Raw genomic sequence first — 25144 nt, 5'->3', positions numbered from 1 at the left:
ATGGCAGAATCGCACTTCGTTTGGGGTGCCATTAAGAATAATGGAATCCAAACCGGCATGGCCAGGATTTGGATGCACAAGCAGAATCGCCACCATTCTGCCCGTCTTTCGAAATCGCGGGAAAATGTGCTATATGAGTTTGATGCGGTTACACTTAATGGCACCCCAAACGTATTGCGATTTTTGCCGTGATGGTCGCCTAAAAGAAGCCCCTGTTCCTGTTTGGGCGACAAGCTTAGCATGATTTTTAACCGCACATTTTCCCGCGCTATTTCTTCTGTGGCCCCCACGATGGGGCACTATTTCTTTCACGGACACAAACGATGGGGCACTTTTTCAAGAGGGAAACATCTCCCCAGCAAAGGAACATAGGCATTGGACGTTACATGAGATCTGAATGGGGCCTGAATCTTGTTCTGGTGGCAACTGTAAAATTTTGAATTTTTTTCATGACTTTCGGTCTTGGTGACCACCAATCAAGAGGGGAACATCTCCCCGGCAAGGAACATAGGCATAGGACGTTACATGAGGTCTGAATGGGACCTGATTCTTGTTCTAGTGGCAACTGTAAAATTTAGAATTTTTTTCATGACTTTCGGTCTTGGTGACCACCAATCAAGAGGGGAACATCTCCCCGGCAAGGAACATAGGCATAGGACGTTACATGAGGTCTGAATGGGACCTGATTCTTGTTCTGGTGGCAACTGAAAAATTTTGAATTTTTTTTCATGACTTTCGGTCTTGGTGACCACCAATCAAGAGGGGAACATCTCCCCGGCAAGGAACATAGGCATAGGACGTTACGTGAAGTCTGAATGGGACCTAAATCTTGTTCTGGTGGCAACTGTAAAATGTTGAATATTTTTCATGACTCTGGGTCTTGGTGACCACCAATCAAGAGGGGAACATCTCCCCGGCAAGGAACATAGGCATAGGACGTTACATGAGGTCTGAATGGGACCTGATTCTTGTTCTGGTGGCAACTGTAAAATTTAGAATTTTTTTCATGACTTTCGGTCTTGGTGACCACCAGTCAAGAGGGGAACATCTCCCCGGCAAGGAACATAGGCATAGGACGTTACATGAGGTCTGAATGGGACCTGATTCTTGTTCTGGTGGCAACTGTAAAATTTGGCATTTTTTTCACGAATTTCGGTCTTGGTGACCACCCATCAAGAAGGGAACATCTCCCCAGCAAGGAACATAGGCAGCAATAAGTACTTGGCAGGGTTCTAAACCTTCCTATTAAAGATTACATTTTTTTAAAAGTATTTTAATAAAATTTGGGCAACATTGTCTTCTTCTGGTTGGTAGGTCACGTTTTGTAGATGTTCAGCCGAACCAGTAGACAATGAAGTTTGCACACCGGTGGTGGCCTAGGCAGAAATGTATGCTAATGTACAATATCTATACACTCTTCTGTTGCCTACAAGACTTCCTGCCCAGCCGGCATACAACTCCTCCATGGGAATTTCTTCTAGCGCCTATCCCGTCTCTCCAGTGACATTTTTGTTCAAGCCATACAGATGGCTTTGGACAATAGGGGGGTCGTCATTAGCATGATAATACGAACCACTGGGGCCGAGGCTAGATTTTTTTTTTTTTTCACTCTCGAGAACTTTCATGATGTCACCGGGTTACTTGTGTCACACAAAATAAATCTCGTTGAATAAAGAGAGAGTGAAAAGGATAAGTAGGCTTGTAAGAGTCTGAGTGTGTGTTTCAAGTTTCGGCAGAGTGAAAAAAAGTTTCAGCAGAGGAATTTTTTTTACCCCCATTGCATGTCTACAGCAAATTTGAAAGCCCCTAAAAAGTCTAATTTGTTCATATCTTACCATAAGATCTGTAAGCTAAACTCCAGGCAAATAAAAAAAAAATAAAATACAAATCTATAACCATGAGGGATGAGCCAAACTGTCCTGAGTTTGGTTCAAGCAGGGATCAGTGAACATAATTTAAATTTACACATTTTTCATGATGGAAAAAAAATGTATACATTTTTTAATTAATTTAATTAAAAAAAAGATTTCAAATTTTCTGGGCTAATAGGCAAGGGGTTGTCAAAAAAAATAATTTTTTTTTAATTTTTAGAAAATTAAATTCAGCTGGGTGCAGTATTTATTTTTTTTTTTTTAAAGTGCTGACAATTAGGAAGGAATTGTTCTAAAATTCCAGCAAATTACATTTCCCTCTTGGCTTCTCTAACCACCTTCTGCCTGCCTTTCACCAAAGAAATGTAGCAGAATAAATTTTGCCTAAAATTTTTAAAGAAAGATTATTTATTTGCAAAACAGAACCTTGTTTTTCTTCAAAACCTTAGGTCTTTTTAATTAATAATAATTCATTAATAATTTAGCAAAAAAAAAAAGCCAGTGGTGATTAAATACCACCAAAAGAAAGCTCTGTCTAGCTCAATAAAATGATAAAAATTTCATATGGGTACAGTGTTGCATGACCACGCAATTGTCATTCAAAGTGTGACAGCAGTGAAATCTGAAAATCACCTTAGGAAGGAAGGGGGTGACAGTGTCCGGGATTTAGGTGGTTAAAAAGAAAAGGCACACAATGGCTCTAATGGTCCCACAAAATACATAGAAGACCCCTAAAGGTATTTTAGGGACCTTTAGAGGGGTCTGTGTGCTTTTTTTTTTTTTGGTGTCATCAGTGGTTTTTAGAGGTAGAAGCACCCACTGCTTCCTTAGCAACCATTGACAGCAGGAAGCTGGTATTTATAGTGGTGGAAATACCATTTCTATATATGATGTTTGGCTCTGGTTGAATGGCCAAAAGTTTGAGCATTTTCCTGATTTTTTTTTGGTGTAATCAGTGGTTTTTAGAGGTAGAAGCACCCAATGCTTCCTTAGCAACCATTGACAGTGGGAAGCTGTTCTTTTTTTAGAAGTGGTGGAAATACTGCTTCTATATATGATGTTTGGCTCTGGTTGAATGGTCAAAATTTTGAGCATTTGCTTGAATTTTTTTGGTGCCATCAGTGGTTTTTAGAGGTAGAAGCACCCTCTGCTTGGTTAGCAACCATTGACAGCGGGAAGCTGGTATTTGTAGTGGTGTAAATACTGCTTCTATATATGATGTTTGGCTCTGGTTGAATGTCCAAAAGTTTGAGCATTTGCCTGAATTTTTTTTGGTGTCATCAGTGGTTTTTAGAGGTAGAAGCACCCACTGCTTCCTTAGCAACCATTGACAGCGGGAAGCTTTTATTTATAGAAGTGGTGGAAATACTGCTTCTATATATGATGTTTGGCTCTGGTTGAATGGTCAAATGTTTGAGCATTTGCCTGAATTTTTTTTGGTGTCATCAGTGGTTTTTAGAGGTAGAAGCTCCCACTGCTTCCTTAGCAACCATTGACAGTGGAAAGCTGTTATTTATAGAAGTGGGTGGAAATACTGCTTCTATATATGATGCTTGGCTGTGGTTGAATGTCCAAAAGTTTGAGCATTTGCCTGAATTTTTTTTGGTGTCATCAGTGGTTTTTAGGGGTAGAAGCACCCACTGCTTCCTTAGCAACTATTGACAGCGGAAAGCTGTTATTTATAGAAGTGGTGGAAATACTGCTTCTATATATGATGTTTGGCTCTGGTTGAATGGTCAAAAGTTTGAGCATTTGCCTGAATTTTTTTGGTGCCATCAGTGGTTTTTAGAGGTAGAAGCACCCACTGCTTCCTTAGCAACCATTGACAGCGGGAAGCTGGTATTTATAGTGGCGGAAATACCGCTTCTATATATGATGTTTGGCTCTGGTTGAAAGGCCAAAAGTTTGAGCATTTGCCTGAATTTTTTTTGGTGTCATCAGTGGTTTTTACGGGTAGAAGCACCCACTGCTTCCTTAGCAACCATTGACAGCGGGAAGCTGTTATTTATAGAAGTGGTGGAAATACTGCTTCTATATATGATGTTTGGCTCTGGTTGAATGGGCAAAAGTTTGAGCATTTATTTAAATGCCCAAACATCCAACGGTTGGTCTAAAACAAAAGCAGAATCCGCCGTCCAGCAGTTATTGAGGCCCCTTCTGACAGGAGTGACAATGCAGTCAGTGAGGCATCAGAGAATGGATGGGTAGAAGCTCCTAATGCATCCTCCCCCTTTTTTCCACATATCAACATTGCACCTGAAGCCCACGCCCCTTTGGCCCCACCTCCCCCCTCTGTCCTGGCTCTGGGTATAAGTTAATTACTTTTTTTTTTTTTCAGATCTCTTCTAGAAGTTGAGAGTACACGACTATACTCACCGACTGCAGATTATAAATTGTCTTCACCATTCAGTGGTAAGTATCTTTATGTTGCTACTATTTTTTGATAGGTACTTACAGTATATACACATCAACTTATGTGAGCTGGTAAAAAAGCAGGTTTGCTGATATCTTGAGGCAGGGGTCTCCAAACTTTTTAATAAAGGGTCAGTGTACGGTCTTTCATGCTTTAGGGGCCAAATTGTGGCCACTGTGAGGTGAAATTGTCCTGGCATCACTGGGCGTAAACATTGCCCCATTATTGGTTTTAACAGGAGGAATAGTGGTTGGTATCAATGGGAGGAATAGTGCCCCCTTAATGGTGTCAGTGGAAGGAATGGTGCCCCATCATTGTTGTCAGTTGGAGGAATAGTGTCCCAAAAACCAGTAGAGGCAAGCAAAGGTCTGCAGTTTGGAGACCACTGTCATGCTTACTAAACCTTTTCAACAAGAACCCTTGAAATAACTTTCCGGTCTCAAGGAACCCCTGATAACAATTACTATATCTACAGCTCATGGGACATTAGCATGATGGTCAGTGGGAAGAATGTTCCTTACATTGGTGATCAGTGGGAAGAATGTCCCTTACATTGGTGGTCAGTGGGAAGAATGTCCCTTACGTTGGTGGCCAGTGGGAAGAATATCCCTTACATTGGTGGTCAGTGGGAAGAATGTCCCTTACGTTGGTGGCCAGTGGAAAGAATATCCCTTACATTAAAGAACCCTTGAAATAACTTTCCAGTCTCAAGGAAGCCCTGATAACAATTACTATATCTACAGCTCATGGGACATTAGCATGATGGTCAGTGGGAAGAATGTTCCTTACATTGGTGATCAGTGGGAAGAATGTCCCTTACATTGGTGATCAGTGGTAAGAATGTCCCTTACATTGGTGGCCTGTGGGAAAAATGTCCCTTACATTGGTGGTCCGAGGGATGAATGTCCTTTACATTGGTGGCCAGTGGGAAGAATGTCCCTTACATTGAAGAACCATTTAAATACTTTTCAGGTCTCAAGGAACCCCTGGTACCAATTACTATATCTACAGCTCATGGGACATTAGCATGATGGTCAATGGGAAGAATGTCCCTTACATTGGTGGCCAGTGGGAAGAATGTCCCTTACATTGGTGGTTAGCGGGAAGAATGTCCTTTACATTGGTGGTCAGTGGGGAGAATGTCCCTTACATTGGTGGTCAGTAGGAAGAATGTCCCTTACATTGTTGGCCAGTGGGAAGAATGTCCCTTACATTGGTGGTCAGCCGGAAAAATGTCCCTTACATTGGTGGCCAGTGGGAAGAATATCCCTTACATTGGTGGCCAGTGGGAAGAATATTCCTTACATTAACGAACCCTTGAAATAACTTTCCGGTCTTAAGGAACCCCTGATAACAATTACTATATCTACAACTCATGGGACATTAGCATGATGGTCAGTGGGAAGAATATCCCTTACATTGGTGGCCAGTGGGAAGAATTTCCCTTACATTGGTGGCCAGTGAGAAGAATGTCCCTTACATTGGTGGCCTGTGGGAAAAATGTCCCTTACATTGGTGGTCCGAGGGATGAATGTCCTTTACATTGGTGGCCAGTGGGAAGAATGTCCCTTACATTGAAGAACCATTTAAATACTTTTCAGGTCTCAAGGAACCCCTGGTACCAATTACTATATCTACAGCTCATGGGACATTAGCATGATGGTCAATGGGAAGAATGTCCCTTACATTGGTGGCCAGTGGGAAGAATGTCCCTTACATTGGTGGTTAGCGGGAAGAATGTCCCTTACATTGGTGGTCAGTAGGAAGAATGTCCCTTACATTGTTGGCCAGTGGGAAGAATGTCCCTTACATTGGTGGTCAGCCGGAAAAATGTCCCTTACATTGGTGGCCAGTGGGAAGAATATCCCTTACATTGGTGGCCAGTGGGAAGAATATTCCTTACATTAACGAACCCTTGAAATAACATTCCGGTCTTAAGGAACCCCTGATAACAATTACTATATCTACAACTCATGGGACATTAGCATGATGGTCAGTGGGAAGAATATCCCTTACATTGGTGGCCAGTGGGAAGAATTTCCCTTACATTGGTGGCCAGTGAGAAGAATGTCCCGTAATCAGCAACTAAGCAAGGAAACTCAGCACAGGGATAGTGGGAAACCCCTCATACTGGGCACAGCAGGTGTACAGACCTGGGAACCCAGCACAGGGATGGTGGGAACCCACTCATAATGGGCACAGCAGCTGTAGAGGCCCAGGAACTCAGCACAAGGATGGTGGGAACCCCTCATATTGGGCAGAGACGGTTTACAGACCTGGAAACTCAGCACAAGGATGGTGGACCCAGGAACTTAGGGCAGGGATGGTTGGAACCCCTCATAATGGCCACAGCAGGTGTACAGACCCATGAACTCATCACAGGAATGAGAGGAACCTCTCATAATGGGCACAGTAGGTGTACATATCCCAGAACTTAGCACATAGATCTGACCAATATAGGCTTTGAGGAAAAGAAGAGACTATCAGGTGGTTTTACTGGTTTTATCGAACATTGAATTACCAGTTTTAGGTGGTTTGACCCTTGTAGGATATAATGAGAAATTCCCCAAATGTTTGAAGAAACTCTGTACATGTAGTGTAAATTCTTCCTCTTCTCATTGAGGAATGTAACTAAGGCTGGCCAATGCCATAGACAGTAAGAATTTCTTCAACCTGTGATTGCAGGAAAGAAATATGCACAATTCCCCCATCAACACAGACAGTGCTGACAGGGGAATCGCTCCTGCCGAGACCCTGTCTGCTCCTGGTGAGGGGGTGGAAGAAGCTCTCCCTGCTAGGAGAAGACAGTGATTATTGCTGGCGGCTATAGCATAATCACAAGTGAGTCTGGCAGGATGGTTGTACCCAAGTTGATCAAGCAATCAACTTGGTACATTCAGCCTGCCCATACACAAATCGAATCTTGGCCTGTTCCTGCCGGCCTAACTCAGTGTGCTTTCTATTCCTTTTGGTTCCATGAAATACCAGACACATTAGCAAGTCCTAGTGCAGTTGAGGGTGGTCAACTGCATATTGGTTGTTTATTCTTATGGATACATCGACCAGGCTATGCCCACCATTAGACATATTTTTTATTTCATCTACTTATCCTTAGTTGGTCTTTTTTTCATCCCCTACTGACCATATTGCAATAAATATATTTACGGTGTGTTAGGCAATCAATATTAATAACTTTTATTCATGGCATTCAGTATATTTAATTATTCCTAAAATAGCCTTCGGAGTTTAAGAGATGTTTAAGAAAAACTTACATAGTGACAGATCATGTAAATGTTTCCTATAGTTACACCAGCATAGTCAAATCACAGACTGGTTTCCATAGTGAAGTCTTTTCCTGATTACTTTCTTGTTGGTCTTTCATTTCATGATGTTGTATGGTCCTCTTTTATCTTTTTCTTCTCATTCTTTTTACATAAGAGAAAGGTTAGAACCTCTGTCACCCCTCCCCTTCTCAAAGTAAATATTTCAATTTTCAGAAAAGTTTTTTGGAAACACTTTGAATTTGAATAGAAATAAAGGAAAAGTCAATCTCATACAAAAGCTGATATGACTGCAAACATATAGAGCCCCATTAGTTTCAAGAGTTTTACCTAAATTCTTTCAGGTTTCAACTAGACATAGGCGTTTTGTTTTGTTACGAATCGCTTTTCGATAAAAATTTGATCCGAATGTATACGAATCTCCGAGTGGACATAGTAACAAATGCCAACTAATCTGGAAAAAAGGTATAACGAAATTAATAAAAGCATTTGTTTCATTCGGATGACATTATATGATGCAATAGGTTCAAACCCATGGGGAAATTAATTAAATTTTCAAATGCATTTGATAATTTGTATTCGGAGAAGGAATGGATCCAAATTCTGTTCCTTTCTTTAATTTCAGATGCACATGACGATATTGACCCAATCAGCTCATGCCATTTCTCTTGATGGGTGGAGCTAGCATTTGAAAATATAGAATCCATCCAAATAGTTTCTTTATATGAATACCTAATCCACCCGAAATATCGAGACCAAAAACTAATACATATCAATCTTCCAAAAAAAAAATTGCTCATTTGTTTTAATCCACCCGGGACAACTAAACCAATTTGAAACGAATGCCGAAGATACAAAACGAATTCCAAAATCAAATCGGTTCAACATAATCAATATGACTAAACAAATGTATTTAATTAACCACTTAAGCCCTGGAAGATTTTACACCCTTCCTGACCAGGGCCTATTTTGCGATTTGGCACTGTGCGACTTTAACTGACAATTGCGCGGTCGTGCGACACTGTACCTAAACAAATTTGACGTCCTTTTTTTCCCACAAACAGAGCTTTCTTTTGGTGGTATTTGATCACCTGTGCAATTTTTACTTTTTGCGCTATAAACAAAAAAAGAGCGAAAATTTTGAAAAAATAACAATATGTTTTCAAATTTTTTTATATGAAATTCCCCCCCAAAAAATGTAAAAATCTAATTTTTTTTTATCATTTTTGGCAAATTTGTTTTCTGCTACATATTTTTGGTAAAAAAAAATCGCAATAAGCTTATTTTGATTGGTTTGCGCAAAAGTTATTGCGTTTACTAACTAAGGGAAATATTTCTGTCATTTTTGGTGTTTTTTTTTTAACGAGTAATGGCAGCGATCTGCGATTTTTTTTGCGGGACTGCGACATTGCGGCAGACAGATCGGACCCTTGACTGACATTTTTGACACTTTTGGGGGTACCAGTGACATTACTACAGTAATCAGTGCTATAAATATGCACTGTTACTGTAAAAATGACACTGGCAGGGAAGGGGTTAATTTTATTGGAGAGGGAGGGGTTAATGTATGCCTGGTACTTACTGACATGTGTGGGGGGAGGTGACTGAGTTACACAGGGACAGATCGCATGTTCAGCTATGCTGAACCCTGCAATCTGTCACTGCCTGTCACTTAGGAGATCCGCCCGCTTTGTTTACACAAACGTAGGTCTACATCGCTGGACGATAACGAGCCACATTGCTGCAGTAGCAGCAATGTGACTGGTCGTAAAGTGGTTAAGGAATGCTTCCAAAACTAAGCAAAAATTTCTGGCATGCACTTGTCTAATTTCAATATTGTAATATTTTATACTTTTTATGTTCACTTGTTATGTAAAACTCATGAACTTCTTTGTCTTATTCTAGACTTTGTGTTTGAGAAGACCCCTCTCCGAAAAAGACAGGCTGAAAGCACGAAGACACCAATGGCCAAGGACTACAGACTAATCTCTACCAAAAGGCAGAGTGTGGAAAAAAGTGAACAGTGGCCACACACTCCAAGCCGCCACCTGAATGTAAAAAGTACCTCTTTTTCAAGCAAGCCGAGCCCTGTAACCAAAGAGTTTCAGAAAGTTAGCTCTGTCCTTCAATCTCAGAGTCTAAAATATACCAAAGCATCCACAGAGAAAGCAGCAACACCAATACCCTCAGTAAAAATTGAGAGGCGTCCTCGAACTGAAGACGTCTTCAAGAAGATCGAAGTGAAAACTATCTCTCAAGGTTCATCAAAAGCCATTACGGACAAAACTGTGAGGTCAGAAACAAAAGACCAGCCTTCAAAAAGAACTGTTACAGAATTGACGATAACTGAAGCTGTTGAAAATGGATTTTTATTGCCGGGCGAAAAGGAAATTTTAAAAGCTCAACTAAAAACTGACTATTTAGAATCTTCCTTGAAAACTGTAAAAGATCCTCATCCTGTGGACCATGATATTGCACTGGATGATCAGCAAGGTTCTCTGAAAGTTGATATCAATGTCAAAGACTTTCAATTGAATGGTGAAGTTCAAGAAAAGGAAGACCTAAATGTTGAACAAATAAAATTTGACCTTCCAACTCAAGTCTTTGAAAATGTAGAATCCGACCTGGTTGACGGAAAAGAAGATGTTGTAACTGAAGTTGTGACATGCCAGACAGTATTATTTGAAAAACAAGAAGTTGTGCAATCACTAGAGTACCAAAATATAGAGACATTAACTAAGGAGGATGTGAAGGACCACCTAATAGTACAGGCTATTTCAGAACCTTATACATCAGGTGCAAAAGCTGACTTATTGGTCATAACGCCAACACACAGTACTCCTCTCAATTCAGCTGAAAGAGAGGAACCAAAAGCACTTTCGTCTGATGTTGTGCCTGAATATGAACCCGTGACTAAAAAGGAACAAGATTTTATAGACCAAGTATCATTTGACCTTGAACATGCTATAAGCTTTGCAAGCAAACTTCAAGCATACCAAAAAACAGAACCCGAGCCAGATAACTCCAGTGTAGAAAAGCTGGAGACTGAAAGCAAAATTCAGGAGGAAGAAGCTGTAGTAGATCAGCAGATCATAAGTACCCTAAAGGAAAACAATACTCAGCTACTCACCGAGGAACTCATTGAGGATAAAGGCCAAGAAAACAAGGATAAAGAACCGCAGGAGAACTTGGACTTAAAACTTGCACAATCTGAAAGTTTTCTTGAAGAAAGTAAAGACTCTACAAACACATTGGAACAGTTGAGTGAAATAAAAAGAGAAATTAATTATTCCGAAGAAGAAATAAAGAAGAGCGTTGTGGAGGACAGTTCTCAAGAACATGAGACAGAACAATCCAGTGAATTTGCCAACTTAGTTGAGGACACTACCCAAATATCCGAAGACTCAGAGAACAACCAGGAATTAAACAAGGAAGAGAAAACGAGTTTGGAACTGAATAGATTAGAACAAAAAAATGAAATTTATGCTGTACGAAAAACTCAGATAATTTGTGTTACAGAACAAATAACTGAACAGTTCATCGTTGATAATAAAGAAGTTGATGTGCAGTTGGGCGCCACACAGGCAGAGAATTTGTATTTATCTGAAACTGGACTAAAGGAAATTCAAAAAGAACTGGAAAGTCTGGAGTTTGGTGAAAAAGAGCAAGAGATTCAAGATATACTTGAAGTGCAAGTAACCAAGTTAGAGTCGGGAGAAGCTACGAGTCAGTTAAGTGATGCTACACAGGACAATGACCAATTATTTGAGAATGTGGATGAAAGTCAGAATGTTAAACTGGAAGATCAGAAATTATCTGAACCAAGAGAACAGGATCAAAGCGATGTAGGACAGGAACTGGACATTCAGCTGTCGGAGGACAACCAAAATCCTCCTAAAGACAATGCCACTGAAGATGTTACACAGCTCTTGAATGATATTGATGATGGTAGTCAGTCAGTGGATAAGAGCCAAGAGCAAGTTTGTGACTTTATGCAAGAGGGTAGCATTGTGTCTGAAACAGATCCAGTGGACAGATTGCAGTCTTTCCAAGAAGAACAAAAAGACAGTAACCTAAGCTTTGATCAAGACAGTTCACCATCGGAGAGTAAAGATGACGCAATAGAGGAACAAGAATCTTCCCACCAAACTTCATTGCCATTTGATAGTGCTGGAAATGATGTGAATGCTATTGTAGAGGAGTATGCTGTAAACCAGTTCTGTGAATTGAAACAGGATTCTGCACAGACATTTGCCAAAACAGAAGACTCAATACCAGATGAGCCGAAAAGTCTTGAGCCACAAGTGGCTGAAGAAGATAAGCCCAAAGAAATCGATGGTGCCACAACTCTACAGAAAGAGGTTGTTGAGGAAGAATCTGAACCTTGCATTAAGCAGGATATTGTAGAGGAACCTATAATAACAAACACCTTACAAGAAAACCAACCAGAAGAACACAAGCCGGAGGAAATTTTAAATGAATCTAATAAAACAGAAGAGGATATTCTGCTTAACGATTCAGAACAAGAGCTAGTAGATTCAGTAGCTTGTGCTGTGTTAAGAGAAGAAGTGGAGCTGGATAGCCCTGTATTGGCTGATGAAGTCCAGGAACCAGAACCTAGTTATAAACTCATCAGTGATACAGAGAGCAAAATAATTTTTCAGATTGAAAGTGAAGAAATAACTCAATGGACAGAGAAGGTGACAAAGCAAGAGAGTTTTGAAATGCTTTCCACAGCAGCAGAGTGCACCTTGTCTGAACAGCATGCAAAGACCGACTTATTGGCTGTAAAGCCAATGCATGAAGAAGAAAACCATACAACTCTCTTTTCAGCTGAAAGAGAGGAACCAAAAGCAATTTCTTCTGATTTTGTTTCTGAATATGAACCATTGACTCAACAGGAACCAGGTTTAGGCCAAGTATCATTTGACCTTGAACATGCTATAAACCTTTCAAGAGATGTTCAAGCTGACCAAAAAACAGAACTTGAGCAAGATGACTCTAGTTTGCAAAAGCTGGAGACTGAAAGCAAAGTAAATGAGGAAGAGGTTCAGAAGATCAGAGGTACCCTAAAGGAAAGCAATACTCAGCTACTCGTGGATAAGGAAGTTGTTGAGGATAGAGACCAAGAAAAAGAGATTAAAGAACTGCAGGAGGACTTTGACTTAACACTTGCACAATCTGAAAGTCCTCTTGAAGAAAGTAAAGACTCTACGACTCAATGGACAGAGAAGGCAAAAATACAAGAGAGTTGTGAAGTGATTTCCACAGCAGTAGAGTGCACCTTCTTTGAGGAGCATGAGGTTGACACACAACTGGCCCACAAAGGTGAGGAGTTAGAATTTACTCTTGAGCAGAAAAATGAAGAAGTATGTTTCAGTGAAGCTACAAAAGAAGAAATAAGTAAAGAGACCGATGAAGCAAGTTTAGAAACAGCAGAACAGATTACTACTGTAGAGAGTCAGGTTGAAAGTAAAGATTTTGTGAGTCCTGAAGCTGACCAAGAGGCAGTGCTTGTCCAAGAGGATGTCTCTGATGTTAAAATCTTGTTTCAACAAGAAAGCGTAGAAAAACAGACCAGTGATGGTACCAAAGAAATTATAAGTGAAGTCAATTGTGAATCTGTTTCTGAAACAGTAGAGAAGGACACCTCTGAAGAAGGCAGTAAAGATTCCCAAAAAACAGAAGCTGACCAAGAGCCAGAGCCTGTCCACGAGCCTCTCTCCAGTGCAGAGGCTACCATCACTGATCAACAGGAAAGTGTATTCGATTTCGACAAAGCAACAGAGGAGGAAATTATTGAGGAGAGCAGCAAAATAGTTTCAACAATAGTAAAAAATGTATTTTCTGACAAGAATGAAGAAGTCGAACAATTAGAAAAAGCAGAATCTGCAGTAGTATGCACAGAACAACAAAGTCAAGAAACAGAAATCAAGACAGAAAAATGCATTAGTGGGACTGAAAGTGATGCTCACTTAAGTGATGTTGAACCACTCAGCCAAGAATCCCAAGATCCTGAACTTGACCAAAAACCAGAATTTGACCAAGAGCTTCTTTCTGATATTCAGCCAGACATTGCCCTCCAACAGGAAGATGCAGATGAATATTCCAGTGAATGCCCAGAGGAACAAAAAAGCCAAGACAATTTTGAAAAAGTCACTGAAATTACAAAACAGGACACTACAGAGGAAGGTGAGGAGGACAGTAAGGATTCCAAGGATTTTGAGGTTAATCAAGGGCAAGACCTTGTCAAAGAGCCCCAGTCACAACTTACTGTTGAGCAGAAAACTGAAGAGGTACGTTTCAGTGCAGCTACAGAGGAAGATATAAGTAAAGAGGATGATGAAGAAATTTCAGAAACAACAGAACAAGATGCTACTGCAGAGAGTCAGGAGGAAATTAATGATATTGTGAATCCTGAAGCTGACCAAGAGACGGTGCTTGTCCAAGAGGAAGTCTCTGATGTTAAAATCTCCTTTCAACAAGAAAGTGTAGAAAAACATACCAGTGAAGGTATAGAAGAAAATATAAATCAAGTCAGTGGTGAAGCTGTTTCTGAAACAGCAGAGAAGGACACCACTGAAGAGAATGAAGAGGACAATAAAGAGTCTCTAAAACTAGAAGCTGACCAAGAGCCAGAACCTGACCATGAGTCTATCTCTAGTACAGAGGCTAAGATCATCGATCAACAGAAAATTGAATTAGATTTTGGCAAAGAAAACGAGAAGGAAATTATTGAGAAGAGTAGTAAAGTTGTTTCCACAGTGGCAGAACATGTATTTTTTGAGAAGAAAGAAGTCAGACAATTAGGGGAAACAGAATCGGCAGTAGTATGCACAGAACAAGAAAGTTACACACCAGAAATCAAGACAGAAAAAAGCATTAGTGAGACTGAAAACACTGAAAGTGAAGCTCACTTAGGTGATGTTGAACCACTTAGCCAAGAATCCCAAGATCCCGAACCTGATCCAAAACCAGAACTTGACCAAGAATCTATTTCTGATATACAACAAGAAATTGTCCTCCAACAGGAAGATGCAGGTGAATATTCCAGTAAAGGCCCAAAAGAACAAACAAGCCAAGACAATTTAGAAATAGTCACCGAAATTACAAAACAGGACACCACAGAGGCAGATGAGCAGGACAGTAAAGATTCCAAGGATTCAGAGGCTGATCAAGGGCAAGACCTTGTCGAAGAGCCCCTCTCTGATTCGCAGTCACAACTTACTGTTGAACAGAAAACTGAAGAAGTACGTTTCAGTGCAGCTACAGAGGAAGATATAAGTAAAGAGAACGATGAAGCAATTTCAGAAACAACAGAACAAGATACTACTGCAGCGAGTCAGGAGGAAATGAATGATATTGTGAATCCTGAAGCTGACCAAGAGACAGTGCTTGTCCAAGAGGACGTCTCTGATGTTAAAATCTCCTTTCAACAAGAAAGTGTAGAAAAGAATATCAGTGAAGGTACAGAAGAAAATATAGTTGAAGTCAGTTGTGAAGCAGTTTCTGAAACAGTAGAGAAGGACACCTCTGAAGAGAATAAAGAAGACGGTAAAGAGTCCCAAAAAACAGAAGCTGACCAAGAGCCAGAGCCTGTCCATGAGTCTCTCTCCAGTGCAGAAGCGAAAATCACCCATCAACAGGAAAGTGTATTCGATTTTGATAGAGAAACAGAGAAAGAAATTATTGAGGAGAGCAGCAAATTAGTTTCAACATTAGTAGAAAATGTATTTTCTGAGAACAAAGAAGAAATCGAAAAATTAGAGGAAACAGAGTTTGCAGTAGTATGCACAGAACAACAAAGTCAAGCACCAGAAATCAAGACAGAAAAATGTATTAGTGGGACTGAAAACACTGAAAGTGATGCTAACCTAAGTGATGTTGAACCACTCAGCCAAGAATCCCAAGATCCTGAACCTGACCCAAAAACAGAACTTGACCAAGAACCTATCTCTGATATACAACAAGACATTGTCCTCCAACAGGAAGATGCAGGTGAATATTCCAGTAAAGGCCCAGAAGAACAAACAAGCCAAGAAAATTTAGAAATAGTCACCGAAACGACAAAACAGGACACCACGGAGGAAGATGAGCAGGACAGTAAGGATTCAAAGGATTCGGAGGCTAATCAAGGGCAAGACCTTGTCGAAGAGACCCTCTTTGATTCACAGTCACAACTTACTGTTGAACAGAAAACTGAAGAAGTACGTTTAAGTTCAGCTACAGAGGAAGATATAAGTAAAGAGAATGATGAAGCAATTTCAGAAACAACAGAACAAGATACTACTGCAGAGAGTCAGGAGGAAATTAATGATATTGTGAATCCTGAAGCTGACCAAGAGACGGTGCTTGTCCAAGAGGACGTCTCTGATGTTAAAATCTCCTTTCAACAAGAAAGTGTAGAAAAGAATATCAGTGAAGGTACAGAAGAAAATATAGTTGAAGTCAGTTGTGAAGCAGTTTCTGAAACAGTAGAGAAGGACACCTCTGAAGAGAATAAAGAAGACGGTAAAGAGTCCCAAAAAACAGAAGCTGACCAAGAGCCAGAGCCTGTCCATGAGTCTCTCTCCAGTGCAGAAGCTAAAATCACCCATCAACAGGAAAGTGTATTAGATTTTGACAGAGAAACAGAGAAGGAAATTATTGAAGAGAGCAGCAAAATAGTTTCAACAATAGTAGAAAATGTATTTTCTGAGAACAAAGAAGAAATCAAACAATTAGAGGAAACAGAGTTTGCAGTAGTATGCACAGAACAACAAAGTCAAGCACCAGAAATTAAGACCGAAAAAAGCATTAGTGGGACTGAAAACACTGAAAGTGATGCTAACCTAAGTGATGTTGAACCACTCAGCCAAGAATTCCAAGATCCTGAACCTGACCCAAAAACAGAACTTGACCAAGAACCTAGCTCTGATATACAAAAAGACATTGTCCTCCAACAGGAAGATGCAGGTGAATATTCCAGTGAAGGCCCAAAGGAACAAACAAGCCAAGATAATTTTGAAAAAGTCACCAAAACGACAAAACAGGACACCACGGAGGAAGATGAGCAGGACAGTAATGATTCAAAGGATTCGGAGGCTAATCAAGGGCAAGACCTTGTCGAAGAGCCCCTCTTTGATTCGCAGTCACAACTTACTGTTGAGCAGAAAACTGAAGAAGTATGTTTCAGTGCAGTTACAGAGGAAGATATAAGTAAAGAGAATAATGAAGCAATTTCAGAAACAACAGAACAAGATACTACTGCAGAGAGTCAGGAGGAAATTAATGATATTGTGAATCCTGAAGCTGACCAAGAGACGGTGCTTGTCCAAGAGGACGTCTCTGATGTAAAAATCTCCTTTCAGCAAGAAAGTGTTGAAGAACATATCTGTAAAGGTACAGAAGAAAATATAGTTGAAGTCAGTTGTAAAGCTGTTTCTGAAACAGTAGAGAAGGACACCACTGAAGAGAATAAAGAAGACGGTAAAGAGTCCCAAAAAACAGAAGCTGACCAAGAGCCAGAGCCTGTCCATGAGTCTCTCTCCAATGCAGAAGCTAAAATCACCCCTCAACAGGAAAGTGTATTAGATTTTGACAGAGAAACAGAGAAGGAAATTATTGAGGAGAGCAGCAAAATAGTTTCAACATTAGCAGAAAATTTATTTTCTGAGAACAAAGAAGAAATCGAACAATTAGAGGAAACGGAGTCTGCCGTAGTATGCACAGAACAACAAAGTCAAGCACCAGAAAACACTGGAAGTGATGCTAACCTAAGTGATGTTGAACCACTCAGCCAAGAATCCCAAGATCCTGAACCTGACCAAAAAACAGAACTTGACCAAGAACCTAGCTCTGATATACAACAAGACATTGTCCTCCAACAGGAAGATGCAGTTGAATATTCCAGTAAAGGCCCAAAAGAACAAACAAGACAAGACAATTTAGAAATAGCCCCCGAAATGACAAAACAGGACACCACAGAGGCAGATGAGCAGGACAGTAAGGATTCCAAGGATTCTGAGGCTAATCAAGGGCAAGACCCTGGTGAAGAGCCCCTCTTTGGTTCAGAGTCAGACTTTAATCCTGAGCAGAGAAATGAAGAAGTAGGTTTCAGTGAAGCTCCAGAGAAAGAAACAAGTAAAAAGGCTGATGAAGCAATTTCAGAGAAAGCAGAACAGGATACCATTGTAGAGAGCCAGGGGGAAAGTAAAGATTTTGTGAGACCTGAAGTTGACCAAGAGGCAGTGCATGTCCAAGAGGATGTCTCTGTTAAAATCTCCTATCAACAGGAAAGTCTGGAAGAACATACCAATGGAAGTACAGAAGATAGTGAAGTCAATGTTTCTGAAAATCTAGAGAAGAATGCCTCTGAAGAGCATGAAGAAGATAGTAAAGATTCTAGAAAACCGGAAGCTGAGCAAGAGCCTGAACTTGACCAAGAGTTTCTCTCCAGTACAGAGGCTAAACTCACCTATCAACAGGAAATTGTATTAGATTTTGACAAAGAAAAAGATGAAGAAATTAGTGAGGAAAATAGCGAAGTAATTTCAACAATGGTGGAAAATGTATTTTCTGAAAAGAAAGAAGTTGAACAATTAGGGGAAACAGAATCTTCAGTAGCAAGCACAGAACACGGAAGCCGCTTACCAGGAGTTGAGACAGAAAAAATCAGTGGGACCGAAAACACTAAAAGTGAAGCTCCTGTTGAACCACTCAGCCAAGAACCCCAAGATCCTGAGCCTGACCAAAAACTAGAACTTGACCAAGAACCTATCTCTGATATACAACAAGACATTACACTCCAACAGGGAGATGCAGATGAATATTCCAGAAAAGGCCTAGAAGAAAAAAGCAATAGTGGGACTGAAAACACTGAAAGTGAAGCTCACTTAGGTGATGTTGAACCACTTAGCCAAGAATTCCAAGATCCTGAACCTGATCCAAAACCAGAACTTGACCAAGAATCTATTTCTGATATACAACAAGAAATTGTCCTCCAACAGGAAGATGCAGGTGAATATTCCAGAAAAGGCCTAGAAGAAAAAAGCATTAGTGGGACTGAAACCACTGAAAGTGAAGCTCACTTAGGTGATGTTGAACCACTTAGCCAAGAATCCCAAGATCCTGAACCTGATCCAAAACCAGAACTTGACCAAGAATCTATTTCTGATATAAAACAAGAAATTGTCCTCCAACAGGAAGATGCAGGTGAATATTCTAGTAAAGGCCCAGAAGAACAAACAAGCCAAGACAATTTAGAAATAGTCACCGAAATTACAAAACAGGACACCACAGAGGAAGATGAGCAGGTCGGTAAAGATTCCAGAGATTCTGAGGCCAATGAAAGACATGACCTCCAAGAAAAGCCCCTCTTTGATTCAGAGTCACAGTTTACTCTTGAGCAGAAAAAGGAAGTATGTTTTAGTGATGCTACAGAGAAAGAAATAAGTCAAGAAGCTGATGAAGTCATTTCAAAAACAGCAGAGGAGGTTACCAATGTAGAGATTCAAGAGGGCAATAAAGATTCCAAGGTTTCTGAGGCTGAACTTGAACAAGAACTTGTCCAAGAGGCCCTCCCTATTACAGAGCAAATTGAAAAAACATTTTCTAGCAGCATGACAGCTGAAGCTGTAAGTCAAGAGACAGATGAAGCCATTTCAAAAACAGCAGACCAGAACACCATTGAGGAAAATGAAGACCAGCAATCAGCCAATAATGAATGTGATGCTAAAGAAGAAGATAAAGCCACAACAATTAATCAAGAAAAACAAAGTAAGTTTCCAGAAACTGAAAAAGATGATCAAATTTGCGGAGAGGAGACAAATGACTATGAACCAGTCAGCAAAGAATTGAAGGATCCCAAAGTTGACCAGGAGCTGGAATATGACACTGATTCTCAAAGAGATGCAGAAGCCAAACTTGACTTTCAGTTTGAATCTGAACATGAAACGCATGGCCAACCATGTGACGTAAATCAAGATACTCAAAAAATAAGAGTGATTCAGCTTGACCAAGATGAATTCACACTGATACGTACCGAGCATGAAAATCAATGTTCAGAAATCAAATTAGAAGAACCTGTAAGCCATGGCACACAAAATAATGCTCAATTCAATGATCCAAAAGACACCATCCAAGAAACATTTGATTTTAACTCTTGTCCTGTGCTGAACACTGAGGTTAAGCCAGATAGTACAGTTAATATTGATAAGCAGGAAACCGAACTAGACTCTGATCAATTCACTGAGGCCAAAGCTACCTCTCAGCAGGAAATTGAAGATGAACACTTAAAACAATCAAGTGAAGAAAAAGAAGTAATTGAAGAGCTGTATGACGTAGCCACCACAGCTGAAGACTTTAGCATATCTAAGGAGAATAAAGAGATTGTTTTATCCCAAAAGGAACCAGAAGATGATCAAAATATTACATTTTCCTTGGTCACCATTCAAAACAATCTTCAATTCACAAGTGAAAATTATGCTGAGCCCGAGCCTATAGATGGTGCAAAACCAAGTGGAGACCAGGTTGCTGATGAAAGAGCTGAAAGTGTGGATCTGCCACATGATGACATTGTACATGATAACTTAAACAAAGAGGAAAGCATCTCAGAAGAAAAAGACTTTACAGAAAGCAAACACGAAACGGAAATTACAGAGAAAAGGGAAGAGGATATTGTAAGTGAACCTTCATGCCAAGACTCAAAATTTGCTCCAGAACTTAACCAGATTCAAGAGAACCAAGCAAAATATCTGGAACCTGAAACTAATGAACAAAGAGAGGAACAGCCTACTGCTTTGGAGACAGAAAGCGAAACTATGCTTGTAGAACATAGCATAGAAAATAAACTATATGCTGAGAACCCTGTTGCAACACCAGATTTTGAAGGACTCACGGAGGAGAAGAACAAAATTGAAGATGTGGAAACACATAGCAATCTCGATGATGAGATCTCCAAATCTGATGAATCTCTGGACTCACAAGATATTTCAATTTATTCTCAGAAAAGTGAAGAATTTGAAATTAGCAAAGACTACCAACTAGAGCAAACCCTTCCAGACTCAACACCATTGCCTAATCTCGATGATGAGTTTGAGGACTTGGCAGAAGATAAAGAAATCATCACATCAGAAGAAGCTCAGAACGTTGTAGAATCCAGCTTTCTTCCTGAACCAATAGCAGAAGTGTTAGATGATAATTCCGAGTTACAGTCATCACAAATAGCCACAGAAATTGAAGCTCAGGAACCTAAAGAATCAGACGAGTCATTGAACTCACAAGAAGATATCTCAATTTCCTCACAAAAGAGTGACATTTTTGAGACAAGTGATGACGACCAGTTAGAGAAGACACTGCCTAGCACAACACCATTATCTAACCTCACTAATGGATCCCAAATTTTGGCAGAAGAGCAGGTGATCTTAGAACCAGAACAACCAGAAGCTAATGATGGTCAAAAGTCTCAGAAAGACGATACTGAACAAAGTGGAACAAAGGAAACCGAAAGTGTATCTGAAACCACAGAATTATTTTCTACTGCAGAGCACGCTGAGTCAACATTAGTAATTCCTCTAAATAATGACGTAATTCAGGAGGAATCCACTTATACAAATCCAGAACAAAAAGTCCCTTTTTCTGGAGATGAAAGTGATTCCCTAGAGAACTCTTTGAACTCACAAGAAGATGTCTCAATTTCCTCACAAAAGAGTGACATTTTTGAGACAAGTAATGAAGACCAGTTGGAGAAGACACTGCCTAGCACAACACCGTTATCTAACCTCACTGATGGATCCAAAATTGTGGCAGAAGAGCAGGTGATCTTAGAACCAGAACAACCACAAACTGATGATGGTAAAGAGTTTCAGAAAGACGATATTGAACAAAGTGAAACAAAGGAAACGGAAAGTGTATCTGAAAGCACTGAATTCATTTCTACAGCCGAGCATGCTGAGTCAGAATTAGTAACTCTTCTAAATAATGACGTAATTCAGGAGGAATTCACCTATACAAATCCAGAACAAAATGTCCTTTTCTCTGGAGATGATGGTAATTCCCTAGAGAAAGAAGAAAAAGATATAAAAGAAGATCAGTCGGAATTGGTAACAAAAGAATTGGCTCTTGGTCTTTCAACTGAATTTGGTGTTGACAATACAGAAATCATAACTGACCATAGCAGAGACTCTACCCAAAGTAATGAAAGTATCGAAGGACTAAAAAGTGACTTTTTCGAGGCAACAAATGATGAATCTCTTGATGGTGAAAAATCTGAAGTTGACGCTCAAGATAAAGAAACTTTAGAGCATACTCAAGATGATACAGAAATAATTGCAAATGCTACAGAAACAAGTGTCGTCTTGCAAAGTGATATATCCATATCTTCAGATGATTCCTCACCGAATGTGACAACTATTGGCCATGAGACTGAGCCACAAGATAACAAAAGTGGCACTGAGGAGACTCCTCCTGACCTGAAAGCGAAAGAGGAATTTGCAAAGGTTGTATTAGAGGAAGCAGAAGAGACACGGGAAGATGAAGCATTATTGACAACCAAACCCGGTCCAGAACGCACAGAATTTCTCATCTCAGATGAAGAAAAAGACACCACTGGTGAAATCAGTGACTCTTCATTTGATTCTAACAGTGGCAATGAGAGGGAAGCCACCGAGGAACAACATTGTTCACCAACAAAAACTAGCATTCATGTTAAAACAGTAAATGGACTGCATGAGAATACCATTGTGCAAGCTACACTTGACTTAGAGGACTATATTGTCAATGGACATTCTACAGGTGAACAAAGCAAAATAGTCATTTCTGAAAGGAAGACCATTGTAAAAGTTGAAGAGGATATTATAAATACCCATACTCAGGATATTATAGAAGAGTCTGTTCTCAAATTTGCATCCTCAGAAGGAAAGAGTGAGGGCTTCTTCCAATCTTTACTCGAAAAATCAGAGCTTAAAGAAGGTACTCGGCTTGATGAATCTTCTGAAATAAAGAGCACAATCCATACGGTTGTTGAGTATGTGGACTCTGCTACTGATGAAGGTATTTATACCAAGAAAACCTTAGAACCTTACCTCAGTGATAGTGATTTTACCAACCAGCCTTCCTTAGTCGCTGAAGATCTTGTCGTAGATAAAGACACAAACCAGCAAACTGTTAAGACACACCAAGAAAAAGAAGATGCTTGGTCGTCTGACGAGTAAATTAGACTTTGTTTTTCTGTTTGTGAGAGAACATAAACTTTATTTATTTCTGGGTCATGATAACCATGAGTGATTTTGCCCACCTCTTAGAGAAATAAAACCAGTTGGTGCAAATCAAATGGAATATTCCAACATTCTTCCAAAACCTGTTCTGGTAAAGTTATGTGGACTCAAAAGAGGGCTGGAATTTTTCAAGAGGTCCATACTGCCAAATGGATGCAAAATTGAGAGGCCACCAACAAATCCACAACTTTTTATGAATAAGATCAGTCAAGGAGATAACTAAGCAAGGTATCTCTTGAATAAGTGGAGTGGCAAGTGTGTGTGTTTTCTTTTTTTTTTTCTTTTGTGTGGGTCCAAGGGGCACAAACTTCAAAGAACATTCAGAAATACTCCAGATTTTCAAGAGCAGATTTTTACAATTGAACTCAAGATACCTCTCTCTCTGCCTATCCTGCCAATGATTTACTAAGTAATGGCTTTTTTTTTTTAATTCAGACTGTTTTATTAAGTGTCTTGCACAATGCATTGCCTCTATTATGTATAAGCAGCACATATTTGCATGTCATTATTCTTCTGTGCTTTGAATTTAAAGTTCAATTTATTTGCGTTTTATTCATATTCATTTACTTTGAATTTATAAGGAAAAGCACACTGTGATATTGCTGAAGTAAGCTCTAATATCTTGGTGCTGACTAAAAGTTTTATGTATGTGTGGAGCAGTCATCTTGTCCTTCATGAATGTTGGCCGTGGTCATTACCGTTGGTTTCCAATGGTCCATGTCCAATGTCCATGCTTGCTATAGCGACCAGATGACCAGCAACACAGTATGCCTTAACAAATAGATTTTATGTATGTGTGGTGCCGCCATCTTGTTCTAATTGATTGTTGGCCATGGTTCCTTACCATCGGTTTCCAATGGTCCATGCCCAGTGTCCGTGCTTGCTATAGTGACCAGATGACCAGCAATGTATTATGGTTTGACAAATAAGTTTTATGTATGCGTGGGGCAGTCATCTTGTCCTTCATGAATGTTGGCCGTGGTCATTACCATTGGTTTCCAATGGTCCATGTCCAATGTCAATGCTTGCTATAGCGACCAGATGACCAGCAACACAGTATGCCTTAACAAATAGATTTTATGTATGTGTGGTGCCGTCATCTTGTTCTAATTGATTGTTGGCTATGGTTCATTACCATCGGTTTCCAATGGTCCATGCCCAGTGTCCGTGCTTGCTATAGTGACCAGATGATCAGCAATGTATTATGGTTTGACAAATATGTTTTATGTATGTGTGGGGCAGTCATCTTGTCCTTCATGATTGTTGGCCATGGTCATTACCATTGGTTTCCAATGGTCCATGTCCATGCTTGCTATAGCGACCAGATGACCAGCAACACAGTATGCCTTGAAAAATAGATGTTATGTATGCGTGGTGCTGTCATCTTGTTCTAATTGATTGTTGGCCATGGTTTATTACCGTCGGTTTCCAATGGTCCATGCCCAGTGTCCGTGCTTGCTATAGTGACCAGATGACCGGCAATGCATTATGGTTTGGCAAATAATTTTTATGTATGCGTGGGGCAGTCATCTTGTCCTTCATGAATGTTGGCCGTGGTCCATTACAATTGGTATCCAATGGCCCATGTCCAATGTCTACAGTATGCTTGCCATAATGACCAGATGATCGGCAACCCAGCATGCTTTGACAACCAAGGCCTAGAATTTCAGATATCTTTCCTATAGGAGATAGGGTACAGCATATCTACCAAATGTGCCTTACCAATGGCGCCTAATGGGTTTTATAGCCAATGTGACTACTACTAGACCCCAAAAAAAGGTCTGCTATAATTTAGCCTGTTCTACAAGTGTTTAAGTTTGAAAAGCTGTCCATGTTGTATTTTTGTGGAATGGTAATGGTAATGGTATGGAAATGGTAGTGGTAATAGCAATTCATTTTGTATTTTAGGTGACTATGGAAGAGGTCTCATGTCTCTTGGTAGAGGCGGCCATTTTTTACTTTGAGTTCATATGTTTTCAAGATCCCAATGGCACCAATGAGGCACGGTGTCTATGGCCTTCATTAGACCTGACTTGTGTGTAGTCACCAAGGGGTTGATTTACTAAAACTGGAGAGTGTGAAATCTGGTGCAGCTATGCATGGTAGCCAAACAGCTTCTAACTTCAACTTGCTCAATTAAGCTTTGACAATAAAAACCTGGAAGCTGATTGGTTTCTTTGCAAAGCTGTACCAGGTTTTGCACTCTCAAGTTATAGTAAACCACCACCCCCCCCCCCAAGTGTCCCTATTTTTGCACATTGTCTATTCCCCCACCCCATGACCCATGGAATGTCCTACTAGGCAGTCAGTTGCACACAGGCTGCC

The 25144-nt window shown here is 40.1% G+C and overlaps 1 protein-coding gene across 1 annotated transcript in view; it reads left to right on the top strand.

The window, feature by feature from the left end:
* Positions 1-24729, top strand: part of NES (nestin) — a 41495-nt gene extending 16766 nt beyond the window's left edge. The window contains exons 3-5 of the mRNA XM_082274860.1: positions 4210-4283; positions 9471-17653; positions 18965-24729. Of these exons, the coding sequence (XP_082130986.1) occupies positions 4210-4283; positions 9471-17653; positions 18965-22756 (12049 nt within the window). The 3' untranslated portion in view covers positions 22757-24729. The remainder of the gene's footprint in view (positions 1-4209; positions 4284-9470; positions 17654-18964) is intronic.
* Positions 24730-25144: the final 415 nt, after the last annotated feature.

The sequence above is a fragment of the Pelophylax lessonae genome, assembly GCF_965119305.1.
Source record: "Pelophylax lessonae genome assembly, chromosome: 13".
Lineage (NCBI taxonomy): Eukaryota > Metazoa > Chordata > Amphibia > Anura > Ranidae > Pelophylax > Pelophylax lessonae.
The sequence above is the reverse complement of the archived record's forward strand: the minus strand, read 5'-3'. Positions and strand labels throughout refer to the sequence as shown.